The sequence below is a fragment of the Helianthus annuus genome, chromosome 17 (genome assembly GCF_002127325.2).
Source record: "Helianthus annuus cultivar XRQ/B chromosome 17, HanXRQr2.0-SUNRISE, whole genome shotgun sequence".
NCBI lineage: Eukaryota > Viridiplantae > Streptophyta > Magnoliopsida > Asterales > Asteraceae > Helianthus > Helianthus annuus.
This window is the reverse complement of record NC_035449.2, coordinates 147,694,258-147,712,255: the sequence shown is the minus strand read 5'-3', so window position 1 is coordinate 147,712,255 and position 17,998 is coordinate 147,694,258. Positions and strand designations below refer to the sequence as shown.

General features: G+C 41.2%; 1 protein-coding gene across 1 annotated transcript; it reads right to left on the bottom strand.

Annotated features, from left to right (window-relative positions):
- Positions 1-16,929: 16,929 nt before the first annotated feature.
- On the bottom strand, positions 16,930-17,745 carry LOC110921315 (probable calcium-binding protein CML23). Its single transcript, XM_022165609.2, has one exon. It carries the CDS (start codon positions 17,663-17,665, stop codon positions 17,069-17,071), a length of 597 nt encoding a protein of 198 aa, XP_022021301.1. The 5' UTR covers positions 17,666-17,745; the 3' UTR covers positions 16,930-17,068.
- Positions 17,746-17,998: the final 253 nt, after the last annotated feature.

Here is a 17,998-nt window from a genome sequence, read left to right as displayed (position 1 = left end):
CACTTGTTTGTTTTGAAAGTTCGTAGTTTGATCGAGACGATGTGATACGTGCCAAACAACAGAGACCTCGTCAAGACTCAAGTGACCCAATCTGACAGGAACCACCCTAGTCTGACCAGTTAACTGTTCGGGACGATGTTTCATGTTTAACCCGAAATCGTTAGTCTCCTGGATAGAATTTAGATCTTGAACCGATACATCACTAAGAAAAGTAGGAGATCAGAACGAGCTCCGATTCTATCGGTTTTTGTGTGCGTTGAGTGTAAAAGAGTTGAAAGAAAGTTAGAAACCATCTTCCAATCCCTTTTTACCGTGAATATGTTCAGATCTATGCAAGATCTTTGTTTATTCATGTGGAAACCATTCAGATCTAAGTTGTTCTTGGTGGATTGAAGCCAAAACATGAAGTTCATAAGAACCCTATGATGACATCATCCTAGAACACCTCAAATCCGCTGATTTCACGGTTAAAAGTTAAGATTCAAAAGATAGAAAGGTGAAGGAGTGTGTGTAGATACTAGAGGTACAAGGTTTAGGTTGAAAACTTACAAGAATCGCGAGAAATCGAGAGAAAGAAGCTTTAGAGCGGCTGGGTCGAGTGGGAGGAGTTGTCACATCAAGTGATGTGACAGTTGAGGTATTTATAGGGTTTCCCAAAAAGGAAAGTGCATAGGATTGGGTGGGTCACCGATCGGATGGATATCCGATGGGGTGGCAATCAGATCGGGTGGCAATCCGATCGGTTGACCATCCGATCGAGCAGTCACTCGATCGAGTGGCTCCGACGACTGAGTTTTGGCGTTTCGTTTCGAGCGTTGAGTTTTGCAATGCGATAGTATTTACACATTAATCCCAACTACTATGTCTAACGTACAATCACTATAATTAACTTGTGTTTAGCGTTCGCGGTTCAATTGCGATAAAGTTTACGATTGCGTTTCGATTAATTACCACAGAGCTTAAAGTAAACATGCACAGGTAACACATAAGCAACACACACACACACGTAAAACAATATAAAGAATCTATAATTCAAAGCGCGAATGCGATGGCGATGTGATACGCGATAAAGCGATAAGACATGCGATAAATAGCGATAAACCTTGATTATTAACAAGTACTCCACATAATACAACTAATGCGATAAAATAAATAGATTATCTACAAGTCAAAGAAGTTAAAACAGGAGTTGAGCAAGGAGTGACAGATCGCAATTAGCAATCTTTTCTTCCTTTAACTTCAATCTTGACTTTGACTTTGACTTCTGAAATACGGGATGTTACAGCCTCCCCCTCTTAAGAGAATTTCGTCCCGAAATTAGGTCTTAGCCGTAACAAACAACTGCGGATACTTCGCCTTCATGTCGCTTTCGAGTTCCCATGTAAACTATGCGCCTCGTTTGCCTTCCCATCGGACCTTCACAATAGGAATGCGTGAGTGTCTGAGCTGCTTGGTTTCTCGGTCCATGATCTCGACAGGCTTCTCCACGAAGTGTAATGTTTCGTTTACTTGGAGGTCCTCTAAAGGAACTTGTAAATCATGCTCAGCCAGGCACTTTCTGAGGTTTTATACATGGAAAGTTGGGTGGACGTTGCTAAGTTCCTCCGGTAGTTCGAGTCTGTAGGCCACTTTTCGGATCCTTTCCAGAATCTTAAAGGGTCCAACATATCGAGGCGCGAGCTTTCCTCTTTTGCCGAATCTAACCACACCCTTCCAAGGTGATACCTTTAGGAGTACATGGTCGCTAACGTTAAATTCAATGGGCTTGCGTCGTCTATCGGCGTAATTCTTCTGACGACTCCGAGCTTTTAGCAGGTTGTCTCGAATTTGTAGGATTTTGTCAGTCGTTTCTTGCACTAGCTCAGGACCGGTTAGCTGCGCATCTCCGATCTCGTGCCACACAATTGGCGATCGACATTTTCTTCCATACAATGCCTCAAACGGTGCCATTTGTATACCAGAATGATACTGTTATTGTATGAGAATTCGACTAAAGGTAGGTAAGCGTCCCAATTACCACCGAAATCTATGACACACGAACGGAGCATGTCTTCTAGGGTACGAATCTTTCTTTCAGTCTGACCGTCGGTTTGGGGATGGAATGCGGTACTTAGATTAAGCGTAGTTCCAAGAGCAGCTTGAAACGTTTCCCACAGACGCGAGGTGAACCGACCATCACGGTCAGAGATGATGTCCCGAGGCGTTCCATGTCGACATATGTTCTCGTTGGTGTAGATTCGGGCTAATTTTTGTACCTTGTAGTCTTTTCGAATTGGCAGAAAATGAGCAGATTTAGTCAAACGGTCAACGACAACCCAGATGCTACCGTGACCAGAGATTGTACGCGGAAGTTTTGTTATGAAGTCCATGGCTATGCTCTCCCATTTTCACATGGGAATTTCGGGTTGGACGAGCAAGCCAGAGGGTCTTTGGTGCTCGGCCTTGACTTTCGAGCAAGTCAGGTACCTTGAAAAATAGAGAGCGATATCTTTCTTCATGCCCGGGCACCAGTACTTGTAGCGAAGGTCCTGGTACATTTTATCGGCACCGAGATGAATAGAATATCGAGACTTGTGGGCTTCGTCCATCAAGATCTGTCGTAAATCGGTCGGTTTAGGGATCCAGATTCGGTCCAGATAATGGAATATCCCATTCGCCTTATTTACTAACTGGGCTCCATCGTTAAGAATCCTTTCCTTCTTCAAAGTGCGCCCGGTAAAACAAGCATGTTGGGCTTCGCAGATAAGAGTTTCGAGATGATGCTGGGCAGGAACATTGCGAGCACTATGCAAGTAGCTTCGTCTGCTTAGAGCGTCGGCAACGACATTTGCTTTGCCAGGATGATAATGAATCTCGCAGTCGTAATCGTTGAGAAGTTCCACCCATCGGCGTTAACGCATATTCAGTTCTTTTTGGCTGAAGATGTGTTGTAGGCTCCTATGGTCGGTGAAGACCGTACACTTTGTACCATAAAGGTAGTGTCGCCAAATATTAACGCAAAAACAACTGCGCCTCGCTCGAGGTCGTGGGTTGTATAGTTCTTCTCATGGATTTTGAGCTAACGAGATGCGTAAGCGATAACCTTGTCTTGTTGCATGAGAACACAACCAAGCCCAAGGTTCGAGGCATCACAGTAGACAATGAAGTCATCATTTTCGTCGGGTAAAGCAAGGACGGGAGCATTGCAAAGCATATGCTTCAGGGTTTGAAAGGCATTCTCTTGTCCAGTTCCCCAGACAAAAGGCTTGTCCTTGTGAGTGAGGGAAGTAAGCGGCACGGCGATTTTAGAGAATCCTTCGATAAATCGGAGATAATAACCCGCTAGTTCGAGAAAAGAACAGCCTTCAGACGGGTTCCTAGGCGTAACCCAACTCTTAACTGCTTCAATCTTCGCGGGATCGACATGAATACCTTGACTATTGACAATATGACCGAGGAATTGAACCTCCTCTATCCAGAATTCACACTTGGAGAACTTGGCATAGAGTTGATTCCCTTGTAGTAGCTCGAGAACCAAACGTAGATGATGTGCGTGTTCGGCTTTCGACTCGGAATAGATAAGGATATCATCGATGAACACGATGACGAAGCGGTCTAGAAATGGTTTACACACGCGATTCATCAGATCCATGAAAACCGCGGGTGCGTTGGTTAAACCAAAAGGCATAACAACGAACTCATAGTGGCCGTAACGAGTGCGAAAAGCGGTTTTGGGTATATCCTCCTCTTGAATGCGTAGTTGGTGATAGCCTGAGCGTAGATCGATCCTCGAGAAACACATAGCACCTTGTAACTGATCAAACAAACCATCGATTCCAGGCAGGGGATAGCAATTCTTGATTGTTAGCTTATTCAATTCCCTGTAGTCGATGCACATCCGGAACGACCCGTCCTTCTTTTTGACAAAGAGGACTGGTGCGCCCCAAGGAGAGGTGCTAGGGCGAATGAAGCCTTTATCAAGTAATTCCTGGAGCTGACTCGAGAGTTCACGCATTTCGGACGGAGCGAGTCGATAAGGAGCTCTAGCAATAGGATTGGCTCCAGGAATGAAGTCGATGCAAAAGTCGATATCACGACTTGGCGGTAAGCCGGGTAACTCATCGGGAAAGACATTGGGGAATTCACAAACAACGGGGACATCTTTCACCCCAAGAATACCTTTCTTTTCCTTCTCCGCTACTACAATGTTGGCCAAGAAAACTCTGTATTCCTTGCGGAGATACTTGCTAGCTTGGATACATGACATGAGCTTGAGACCTTTCGAAGCAGTTTCACCATAAATACACAATAAATCACCATTAGCAAGCGAAAAGTGGATCATCTTATCGAAACACACAACTTCAGCACGATTTTCCCGAAGGAAATCCATGCCTACTATGACGTCAAAACTACCGAGTTGCATCGGGATAAGATCGATAGGAAAAATGTGATTGTTGAGTTCGAGAGTACAATCACGAAGAACAGAATTGACGGCGACGGTTCTTCCGGTGGCAACTTCAACATCGAATAACGAAGGGAGGTGGGCGCGCTTACGATTTAGGAGCTTTTCGAATTCTAACGACACAAAACAGTTATCGGCTCCAGTATCAAATAAACACGAAGCATATATACCATTCACAAGGAACGTACCATTGACCACATTGTTGTCGGCTTGAGCTTCGCGGACATTGATGTTGAAAGTTTGTCCGCGTGCTGCTTGCTGCTGCTGCTGCTGCTGTTGTTGCTGTTGCTGGGGCTGCTGCTGCTGCTGTTGTTGCTGTTGCTGGGGCTGCTGCTGCTGAGGCTCCTGTTTAACCACCCGGTTGGGGCACATATTTGCGAAGTGGTTGGGATCACCACACGCAAAACAGGCTCTAGCATGAGCAGCGATTGTAGAAGCTTGTTGTTGTTGACCCTGAGGGGCAGTGAGAAGAGCTAGTTGAGCAGGAGCTGGAGTTGGAGCTTGTCGAGGGCCAGTACGGCAGTTTGCTGTGAAGTGGTCGTACATGTTGTAGTGGGCGCAGTATCTGCAGGCGATACCCACCGGGTGATGATAAGTACATGTGGGGCAAGCAAGGTGAGGACCAGTATATGCACGCTTTGCAGGCGGTTCATAGGTAACTGGTGCTGCAGCTGGTCGGTGTTGCGGTTGCTGCTGAGCCGGTACGGCTTGAAGTGGGGTAGCGGTGGTAACAGCACAATTCTTGTTATTGTTCTTCCTCTTTCGATGAGAGGACTTGGATGATTGAGGAGCAGCGGTGGCGGTTTCAGCAGTAGCGGTGGTTGTAGCTTGGTGCAGATTCTTCGAGGCTTTGTCCCAGACACCAGCCTTGACGCATTTATCATTGATTTCAACGGCGAGCAGAAAAGTCTCCTCGATGGTAGTTGTCTTGGCAGCCTGAACAAAATCAGCCACACAATCTGGCAGAGCATGAATGTATTTCTTGATAGTGATCTCAGGCGTCTTCACTTGATCAGGACATATTATAGTGAGCTGCTTAAAGCGAGCAGTCAGAGTTACGTTATCTCCATCTTTCTTCTTGATATGCCAGAATTCGTCCTCCAGCTTTTGGCATTCGTGGGGAGGGCAGAACTCTTGCATCATGATGTCCTTCAACTCATCCCACGTCAGCTCGTAAGCTGCGTCATTTCCGCGTTTGTTTCTCTCAGCCGTCCACCAATCTAAAGCGCGGGACTGGAAGACGCCAGTAGCGTTCAGAGTACGGAGATTGTCAGGACAGCCACTCTGGCGTAGGGTGACTTCGATAGAATCAAACCATTGGAACATAGTTGTAGGGCCATCTTCGCCAGTAAATTCTTTCGGTCCGCAGGCTTTGAACTGCTTGAAGCTAAAAGTAGACTTTGGCGCATCTGTTCGAGACTCTTCAGGCGATTTACTAGCGTTTTCGTTTAATTCACTGACGATCTGGGGGATGAGTTTCGCTATCTGGTTAGCAACCAGTGAGGCGATGCGTTTGTCATCATGCTTGCGGCGAGCAGCGCGTGAGTGAATTGATCCAAAGGATGACATTGTCTGCAATAGACAGCGCCATGGATTCAAAATGCTATTTCGATTACGCCTATTATAGTCTAGCGAAACACCAGAACTATTGTATATAAAGCACAGGAGCACGTATAATCACATAAACACATAGTCACAGAACACATAAACACGTAGGCACGTAAGGCACATAGAACACATAGAAGCATATAGAAGCAGTCAGAATACAGAAACCTATCATTCAAGGTCGCGCGCGCATTCGAGAATAGCGATTGCGAGTACACAGCGAGTAGTATAGCATAGGCGAGTAACATAACATGCGATCATCCACAAGTAGCAACGATTTGTTAACGTTTTGAGATAGGTGTGTAGTGCGATTTGTGTGTGTCGATCAAAGCGAACAATGGAAATCATATAAATTACCAAAATCGAAACATATAAATAGGTAAAACCACATAAAACACACAACGTTTCACATAAAATCGACAAACATCAGAGTCAGTAGTTGCAGGCTCAGAATTGAAACACATAAAATCAGCAATTGCGAGATTGAAATCGAATGTGGATTGTCTCGGCTGGTAGACATTGACTACCTAAAGTGATTCGACTATTCACAAGGACTTTTGGTACACCCTTTGGCCTTTAGGACTATGCTCTCGCCTCGATTTGGGCGAATGGCACGCATCCTTCGAGTTACAGTGTGACTTCAAGTCGTTGGAGTCCGTCGAGACTTTGGTGAGAGATTTGTAAAACCAAAATAGAGGTCAAAACAAGTCGTCAAGGTTTGGGTTTCACCCCTAACTCAACAGCTTAGTTCCTGTTTTGATAAAATAGAAAAGAGAAAATATGCGTTAAAGTGTGGATTTCACTCCTGATTCAACGCAAATTCTCGTGTTTTACAGATAATATGCGGGTCGAACAAGCGATTTAATCGAGAGTTTGCGGTTTTCACACTTAATCTCGATCCAATCACTGGTTCATTTTGAAAATAGTGCAGTGTGATTGCCTTAGGAAAGGCAGTTGTGATAGTATAGCGTGAATGCGAGGCGATCGAGAAATAGCAATAAGCTCGTACAGAACCCCTAACGGGTTCGCACAAGGCAGTCTGTTGGTACTTAGCCTATAGACTAGGTCATTCTAAGACATCGACCTGGACTAGGTCGAGTCTGGCCTAATTCCCTATAGTTATGCCTTTGATACCAATTTGTCACACCCCAACCGAAGGCGAAAACCTCGGGGCATGGAACTGAGCGAACAGATTGTCGAGAGAAATTCCATAACGACTAAATTACCAAATAGTTAATATTATGTCCTATACCATAACCCATTTAAGTAATCTAATTATTACAGACATCGATATTCTCCCAACAAAAACATGTTCGACAACTCAAATTTCAAATAAAGATAAATTGTTCATTGGTTTCTAGACTCTCCTAAGCTCGATTCCATCAAATAGCAAGCATAGCATCCTAAGCACCTGTCACATACGTTAAAATACGGGTCAATACACATAGTGTAAAGGTGAGCATACAAGTTTGATAATAACATATAAAGTTCGAAATAGTTTACGCATAATCAGCATGTAACATGTACAAAGTGAAGGCAAGTAGGTTATCAACAGGGAAACATGCACAGACGTGACTGCGAGTTGTAGAATGTGCAACACATATCCCCACTGGGACACGTGAAGTAAAGCCCTTAACAACCCCTGTCCACGACAGGTGCTGAGTCCAAACTATAGTACTATCGTTGCTAAGGTGTCACGCAACAATCACTGTGTTAACATAACATACAAGCATTCATCGAATAACACATAACATGCGAGAGCGATCAGCGTATAAATAGTGTTGCGTTGTGTGTAGTTTGTGATTTAGAATAAGTAACGTATGTAACACCCAAAAGTGCTAAAAGCAAAAAGGGTTCGAGTATACTCACATATTGTGTTTAATAATAAAAACAGCCTTGGATTGAAGGGGGCACTGAGAGAGATTAGCCTGAACAGTTAACGATAGCATAAACGATAGGTGGCGCGTAAAACGGTGCAAGTGTCAAAGTCTCGGATGGTAATCCGATCGGATGGCAATCCAATCGAATGGCCGGTCGATCAGATGACAATCCGTTCAGATGGTCATCCGATCGGGTGACCATTCGATTGGACTGTCATCTCATTTGGTGAGGATGTGGTTATGTATGATGGTTTGCCTTTTGAAGTTTTCATTTTAGCATTTTGAAAATAGAGAAGTATCTCTACCCTTCAGGTCGACCGATCGAACGGCGGTTCGATCAGGTGACGATCCGATTGGTGGAACACTTAGTGAGAACAAGTTCACAGCAGTTTGTCACACGATCAGATAGCAATCCGATCAGGTAGCAATCCGTTGGTCTTTGTTCATGCATTGAACATGTTGAAAATTGTTTAAGTGCTGAAGTCCAAACATCACATGATCGGGTGGTCATTCGATCGGATGGCAATCCGATCGGACGGTAACCCGTTCGACGTTCAGAACTTCAAAAAGTTGAAATAATAGTTTAAGTGTGGAATAAGTGCAAGCCGATCGGACGGCAGTCCGTCCCGGCGGCCTGATCGTCTTGACACTTGTTTGTTTTGAAAGTTCGTAGTTTGATCGAGACGATATGATACGTGCCAAACAAGAGAGACCTCGTCAAGACTCAAGTGACCCGATCGGACAGGAACCACCCTAGTCCGACCAGTTAACTGTTCGGGACGATGTTTCATGTTTAACCCGAAATCGTTAGTCTCCTGGATAGAATTTAGATCTTGAACCGATACATCACTAAAAAAAAGTAGGAGATCAGAACGAGCTCCGATTCTATCGGTTTTTTTGTGTGCATTGAGTGTAAAAGAGTTGAAAGAAAGTTAAAAACCATCTTTCAATCCCTTTTTACCTTGAATATGTTCAGATCTATGCAAGATCTTTGTTTATTCATGTGGAAACCGTTCAGATCTAAGTTGTTCTTGGTGGATTGAAGCCAAAACATGAAGTTCATAAGAACCCTATGATGACATCATCCTAGAACACCTCAAATCCGCTGGTTTCACGGTTAAAAGTTAAGATTCAAAAGATAGAAAGGTGAAGGAGTGCGTGTAGATCATAGAGGTACAAGGTTTAGGTTGAAAACTTACAAGAATCGCGAGAAATCGAGAGAAAGAAGCTTGAGAGCGGCTGGGTCGAGTGGGAGGAGCTGTCACATCAAGTGATGTGACAGTTGAGGTATTTATAGGGTTTCCCAAAAAGGAAAGTGCATAGGATCAAGTGGGTCACCGATCGGATGGCTATCCGATCGGGTGGCAATCCGATCGGTTGACCATCCGATCGAGCAGTCACTCGATCGAGTGGCTCCGACGACTGAGTTTTGGCGTTTCGTTTCAAGCATTGAGTTTTGTGATGCGATAGTATTTACACATTAATCCCAACTACTATATCTAACATACAATTACAATAATTAACTTGCGTTTAGCGTTCGCGGTTCGATTGCGATAAAGTTTGCGATTGCGTTTCGATTAATTACTACAGAGGTTAAAGTAAACATGCACAAGTAACACATAAGCAACACACACACGTAAAACAATATATAGAATCTATAATTCAAAGCGCGAATGCGATGGCGATGCGATACGTGATAAAGCGATAAGACATGCGATAAATAGCGATAAACCTCGATTATTAACAAGTACTCCACATAATACAACTAATGCGATAAAATAAATAGATTATCTACAAGTCAAAGAAGTCAAAACAGGAGTTGAGCAAGGAGTGACAGATCGCAATTAGCAATCTTTTCTTCCTTTGACTTCAATCTTGACTTTGACTTTGACTTCAATCTTGACTTTGACTTTGACTTCCGAAACACAGGGTGTTACAGTATTGTACGTTAATTCTAGATAACAATTATGCCATGTGGATTTGTTTCCTCTTATACTTATGCTAGTAATCAAACTTGTATGCTCACCAATACTTTATGTGTTGACATGTTCTTTAATACGTATTGTAAGAAATTGATGATGATCATGACGCGTGAAAAAGAATCTAGTAGGAAGGACTAGAAACGCACCAAACTTTAATTCGTGTGTATTAGTCAGTCGATACTTGTTGTATTTTTGTTTCCAAATCATGTACTTGAATCGTTAGCAATGAAATGAAAATTTACTTTTAAATACTTGTTACATTTAGTTGTTATGAAGTCTTTTGCAATCTCGTTTTCGTCTCACTAAGATGTTTCTGCCATCGGTTAGGGTGTGACATGTATGTTGGATTGTCTGTTTGTGTCAAGCATGTGTGTATGTGATTGTGTGAATTTCATAAGTTATATGTATTGCACCCCAAAAGTGTCTAAAATTAAAAAGGGGTCATGTATACTCACAGTTTGCGTAAAAAATTTCCACGGAAGTGAGTCGAAAGAGTTCTTGAGTTTGGAGCACCGAAGTTACCCTAAAGAGAAATGGAGGTGTGTAAGTTTCGCATTTGATTAACGGTTAGATTCGGATTTAAAGTTAGCGTATAATATGAATTAATTAAAAGTAAAGTACCATGAGAATGGTCATGCAAGGAAGTAGGATGAATTCCATCCATTTAACCTCATTATATGATTAACCAAAGCACAAAATCATCAACTTAGTTGATGATTTCGGTTGGTCATGAATAAGTATAGAAATGTAAATAACTAACTATGTCGCTAAGTAGCCAAGTAAGAACAACCCAGGCGTGTCATACGTAACATAGCAAATGTTGGAGGCGAGGCGAGGCAGGGTTATCTTACTTTGATTCATCTAAGTCATCTAAACAACCAAGTGAGCTAGCTAGATGTGTGCATCCCAAACATGGAGAGTGTCTGGGTATGTGATGTAGCCTTGTCCCTTTATTGGAAGTTGTTTGATACTTAGGGTATGAATCTAAACAAAAAGTTTAACAAGTGAGGTGGTGGAACAAGGTTGGAGAGCCAAGGCTTCCATGGTTCACACCTTCACCAAAACACAAGTTTTTCAACATTGAAGGATGAAAGCTTGGATGGTTTCAATACTTTTACAGTTACTTGGAACTTTTTTGGCAGAATTTTAAAGAAGTTTTAAGTTTTTTTTCTTGTGGAGATCAACCACAACACAAACCCACAACAATGAGCTTAGTTGGGAGCAAGGTGGGTACAAGATTCCACCAAGTTTCAGGCAAAATACATAAAGAGTAAAAATGTACATCATAGCATAATTTAATGACTACTTTGGACCTGAAATATGGGGAGGTTCCACCTTAGTTTGCCATGGAAAACTTGTGGAAACCTTCCTAGAGGTTATCTAAGTAGTTTAGAAGAAGAAATGAGAAGAACAGTGAGTGAAAACTCACTTAGAACACCTAAGTGTTTCCTGCCTTGTGTGGAATATTTGAGAGAATGAGAGAGTTTGAGAGAAGATTTGGTGTTTGGAAAGTGTTTAATGAGAGAGTTTAAGAGAAGATTTGGTGTGTGGAAAGTGTTTAGGAGTGTATGGAGGCTCCTATTTAAAAGATGAGATTAGAGTTTAGGTAGTTAATGAAGTTGGTGGTAGTTGGGAGTTGGAAAAATGTGAAAAGAAGTGTTTAAAACACATTCTTTGAAATATTGCGTTGAACTCCCGTCTTCAGCATGACTCGCGAAGGACTAAGGTATACACGAAGGTCACCTTCGTGTGTTTGGGGAGGCAAAGGTGGCCTCCTTCATGTGATACGAAGATCACGAAGGTCATTCCTTCGTGTGACATGAAGGCGACGAAGGTCACCTTCGTGTGACATGTCACACCCCCAAAATCCACATGCGGAGTACCACCGCTTGGAGACGTGACTGACCAGGATATTAACCACCAATCATATCGAACATGTAATATAGTTAAGTATAGCGGAAGCATTTAAGTATAAACCCAAACATAAGTGTTAATGTATGAAATATCATAAGTGTTCAAATAGCATTCACGATCCTTCGCCCACAACGACCTGCTCCTCCTTGTGCAAGCTCCATAAGTACCTAAGGTCCTGCAAGGCATGCAGCAAATAATCAACAAACTAGTTGAGCGAGTTCACAGAAAGTAAGTTCAGTAATAGAAATGGTATAGCAAGCATTGCGTTCGTTCATGTAATCATATATCGTATGGTTCGTTCGTTGCTCATGTATAGTATTGGTCTCCATCGCGGGCCCTCTAGGCATGTATGCGAAGATTAAGGAAGTTCTCAAGTATACTAGACTATGTATATTTGTATCGCTAGCCACCCTGGCATGTGTGCGAAGTTCTAATATGTATAGTTCGCAGCCTTCCCGAGGCATGTGTGCGAAAATCAGTCATAATTATCGCAGCCAACCCTTGGCGTGTGTGCGAAGATCTGTTCAAGTAGGTATACTAGTCTAGCCGTATCTTATCATTCACCATCCTCACCCTGAGGACTCGTATCATTAAGTTCCATTAACTAAGTATGTACGTATAATTCATTCAATCCCATTCCCACCCTGGGAACCACATGCCTTGGCTGTGTGAACTCACCTTGGGTTGCTCGGCAGATACACAAAAAGGTTCTTGAACTAAGGGTGGTCAACCGCGTCCTAACAGGGTTACCATACAGATCAGGTTTGGTTCAAGTATCGCACGTATGTATCACATAAGTTAACACGTTGCAAGCATGCAAGGATCATGGTAAACACGTATGAATCATAGCAAACACGTATAGCACGTTTATCAGTCAAAGCATATCATAATCATACTTGTGTGTCTCGGATGGTTGGGCCGTTGAGCTTGTGCGAGCCCAACCATCTTGTGCGATATAAATCTAAGTCCAACAATTCCCGGCCCAATTACATAAGAAATCTATTAACATATCCGGGCCAAAATAAATAATACATGCGTGCCTTGTGCGATCCGGTGAATACCCAGCCCAATATATAATTCGGCCCAAAACAGAAACATAAGTGACCCAATAACAAACTGCCCAAATAGTGTATAAGTGACTTGTGCGATCAGGAAATACACACGGCCCAACTTGCATCCGATCGGGTTGTGCGGGCAGGTTAGGGCTTGTGCGATTAGCCCTTGGGCTTGTCCGGCCCAACAACTATAAACGGATAACCTCTTGTGCGATTCAGAGGTCCTTGCGCGACTGGGGAATTCTTGTGCGGTCAGGTCTGTTTGTGCGACCGGACTTGTACGGTTAGCACTTGTGTGATCGGATCAGGTCTTGTACGACCTGATCTTGTGCGATTTGTTTCAATCCTCCCAAAAATCAAGCAATTCAGTTACAATTTGTTTATCAGTTTCCAAACATACACCAATCAATTAACACAACATTCAATCATCCGATTTACCTAATATCGATCAAACAAGCATAATTCAAATGTTTTTATCAAGAACTCTTATGAACCCTAATCCACATCAACATGAGCAATATTCAAACATTTGAACATATAGTCTAATTTCGTGTTCTAGATCCCTAATCATCAACAACAGCCGATCCGATTCTCATCATGCAATAGCCGATTAATACAATTATACAACCGATTAACAAGCATGCGATTTACAATCATCTTAACAACATTTAACAACTTATATTCAACCGATTACTTGCAAGACATCAACACATAGATCATATTTTCATCAAATCAACAACCCTAATCGTTCTAGTCTAAGCATGAGATCATGTAATCATCAATAAACAAAACAATACAAACACTAACCGGTCACGAGTAGAAGAGAATGATCCGAATAAAGATCTTCGGTATAGAGGAATTGTTTGGCTGCCTTTGGTTCGTGAGAGAGAGGAGAGATGCTAGGGTTTTGTGTGTGTAAAGTATTTTGTAACAAATGAGGTGAGATTCCCTCATGTGTGTATGTTTGTACGTGCAAAAGAAAAGCAATGGGCCGGCCCTTACTTGGGCAGCCCTTGAAGTCCGAACACAAGTAAAACGGCCCAAAGGGCTTGTGCGAGTGTGGGTGTTGTGTGGTTCGGGTTGCCTAGTGTTGTGCGATTCAATGCATACATACAATCATGCAACCCACGTTACACATAATGCACATAAACAAAACATTCATTACTCAAAGTATCATATAGGCACATAACGTTACATCAAAATAAGTCTAAAGTTCGAGTTGTCACATGACATGAAGGCGACGAAGGTCACCTTCATGTGTGAAGGTTGTGCATCTCGAACGTGAAGGTGACCACGAAGGTCTCCTTCGTGTATTCTCGTGTGCCTTTGGCCCAAAGGGGTGGATTTTGGGTTATTTTAATGTCTTTTTCTCATATTTTAGCCCCTTTTTTGGTATTCCAAGTGTATTGATGTAGTGTTTGAGCATAATGCACGTATGATTGATAAATCCAAGTATTTCAAGTCTCGGTTTTACGTATACATATGTATTCAAGATTGTAGCGTATAACACAAGTATGTAACATGTATATGTATAAAATTGAGTTTCCATTATGATCAAAGCCTTGGATTATAAGATTGGAAATGAAATACGAATACGACAAGGTTACAAGTTTCTGAAAATAGAATACAATTACAACTTTCTAAATAAGGAAGTTATGAAAATACGAGCGTTACATAACTCATCTAAAATTCACCCGGTGTCCGCGAGAATCAGCGGTATACAAATGAGGCACTGGTAAGGATTTAATTATTGTTGGTATTTATGTGGATGACTTGATAGTCACTGGCTCAAGTATGCAAGACATAAATAAGTTTAAAAATCAAATGAAAAAGGAGTTTGACATGCAAGATTTAGGATATTAACATGGGAAAAGATCAAATACAAATAGCCTTATCATACAAAACGTACGACATGTATGAAAAGGCAAAAAAAACGTGATGGCATTTTTGTAATTATTTACTCGTAGAGCAATTATCAAAATTACCCTACAATGATCTTGTAGGGTAATTTTAATTGTAGGGTAATTTTATCTTGTAGGGTAATTTTATCTTGTAGGGTAATTTTGATCTTGTAGGGTAATTTTGATCTTGTAGGGTAATTTTGTAGAGAATAATAACTAGTATACAAATGATCTTGTAGGGTAATTTTATCTTGTAGGGTAATTTTTATCTAGTAGGGTAATTTTATAGAGCATCATAATTAGTCTACAAATGATCTTGTAGGGTAATTTTGATCTTGTATGGTAATTTTAATCTCGTAGGGAATTCTGTATAGTATCATAATTACTCTAAAAATGATCTTGTATGGGTAATTTTGATCTTGTAAGGTGATTTTGATCATGTAGAGTAATTATGGGTAAAATAATTACGAAAATGTCACCGCGTTTTTTTACCTTTCTATCTCTTTCGTACGTTTTGTATAATAAGGCTATTTGTATAGGATCTTTACCTTTATTAATATACTACCTAGGTTTGGAAGTTACTCAGAAGGTTCAATCACTATAAGGCAGGAGGCATATGCTAAAAAGTATTACAAATTGCGGGCATGCATGAATATAATCTGACTAGTTATCCAATGAAACCAAGGCTCAAGGTGTCTAAAGATGAAGAAGAGCAGAGCTGATATTCTTACTAAAGCATTGTCATGATTGAAGTTTATTGAGATGAGAAGTTTACTCGGGTTAGTAGATCTTGGAGGAACACATCAAAGATTAAGAAGGTGATTGTTGGATTAATCTCGATGGGCTGATAAAATAAAGCCCAACTAAAGTTTGTTTGGGTCAATGGGATTTTTTGGTAGGTGGGCAAAGAATAGATAAACCAACAATGTGCATTTAAAGGCTGCTTCGGGTAAAGTGATCAAAAACGAGAAAGTGTGCATTGACAACCAGCACGTGTTTATCCCGTTTGCTTTTGATACTTTTGGTTTTCTGGCGCAAGAGGCCGTGGACCTACTTAGTCGAGTTCAAAGGGTCATGCATATTAATGTTATGACCCCGAGATCTATGGACGTAGTTTTTAAAAGATTTAGTTTTGCTATTCAAAAAGGGGTAGCGGCGCAGCTTGTTGCCCGTTTACCAACTATCTCGATATAAATTCGTAACGTATATATTATATCATAGTAGTTTGTTAAGATTATTTAGCATGCCAATTGTATTTGGTTTCGTAAAACTTGACTTGCAAGTCAAACTAGAATAGCCTTATAAATAGTTATTAGCTTTCAATTGTACGTAAGAGATTTTTGAGTTAATAAAACAGAAAAGAGTCGAGGGTTTTTAGCCCCCCACAAATCACCGTGTTTAGTGTGTATGTGTTTTCGTTATATCAGTTGTTTCGCCAACAGAAACTCCAACTCACAACTCCCATAGCCAAATGGTTTGCAAAAGTTGAGAGACTAAAATAAAAACTAATAACTAAATAAACATTTGAGTGAATCAAATACACACACCACATGTTTTAACCATAAAAAAGGAATAAATCAAAAACACACAATTTGAGAAAAATTCTTGTTGTGAAAATGGGCGCTTCATATAATGGGATTTGGATCTGAAAGTTTGGAAACCGTCAATTATTTTGTTCCACAACATTTACATTATTTTCTTCCATAGTTCACGGGTCCCATAACTTTTGAGGGATAGAAAAGGTGGGTATGTTTACTTTTTTATTCTAGTTGATCAAAATACAAGTATGTTAATTATTGGGATGTTGTCCTAAGATGTCGGTCCTGTGGTTAAAAGACATGCTCTCCCTAGTGAAGACGAAGGTTCTATTCTCGTTTGGGCCATTTTTAGAGACATTTGAGTGAAGGGACAAATCGGAGCTTTAATCCCGGGTTCGAACCTGAGGGGGGCGAGGGTTTACGGATTCCATCCGCTTCCCACACATCAGGGGGTACGGTCGAGGAGTCGATCTTGGAAATAGCTCTGAACAAAATGAGTTTACATGTGAAATTCTTTGTGGTTCAAAAGAAATATTAAGTTGTATAACTACATAATAACTTATATATAACTTAAACCTTGTTTTTAAATATAAAACCGAGAAAACAAAAGATAAAGTGGTTGTAACATCACATCTATAATGTCTCTCATACATACATACATCGATATTGTACGTTACAATGCATGATATACAAGTCATCAATGCAGCACAACAAGAGATACGAGTAGCTTGTTTTCAAATTTAAGATCAAAACTAGTGGATACCTATGGACATCATTGACTTAAATTCCTCAAAGTCAACAAAACCATCACCATCTTTATCAACACCTTTGATCATTTTTCTACATTGTCCAATCTTGGAATTGCTACATCCAAGACTCATGAGCACTCGTTGCAACTCCTTTGCAGAAATGAGTCCATTTTTATCACTATCAAACACCAAAAAAGCATTTCTAAGATCATCATCACCATTATCTTCCTTTGAACTAGCAAAAACCGGCTTGGAACCATCCATAATGGTCATGAACTCGTCTAAGTCAATGAACCCATCTCCATTAAAGTCAACCTCTTTGAGTATTCCTTGAGCTTCAATTGTGGCCTTTGACTTTTCTTGACCAAAAGTCAACAACACATTTGTGAGCTCAACTTGAGAAATCTTGCCATCCCCGTCGATATCGAAGAACTCGAAGACTTGCTTGAGTTGGTTTGAGACATCCATGGCTATGAAAGATGAGATGAGATCAAGAGCACATGATTTCATGGTGGGCTTGTTCTTGCATTTGTTGACTTTGGTCAACATGTTAACTTTCTTGAGGACATTCCTTATGTGGGTTTGCAATGATTTAGTCATTGGAGATTGTAGCTAGATAAAAAGTAATTAAACAATGGGATATATATTTATACATATATTTAGAGAGGGGAGGAGGGGGGGGGGGGTATGGTTGGGTGCTTATCCCAATACGAGGAAGCCAAGTTGAAAGGGGGTGCCGGCACATACACTTGACTTGATACATGTGTTTGTTGGTTTATGGGCCAAGTTGTTGTCTCCACAAGTGCCGGAGGAAGAACCAGTCCTCCTTCCTACTAAATCAAACTAAAATACAAAACTATGAAAAGTTATAGAGTTAAATGTCAATTTAGTCCCTCTGGTTTGAGTCATTTTGTCAGTTTAGTCTTTATTTTC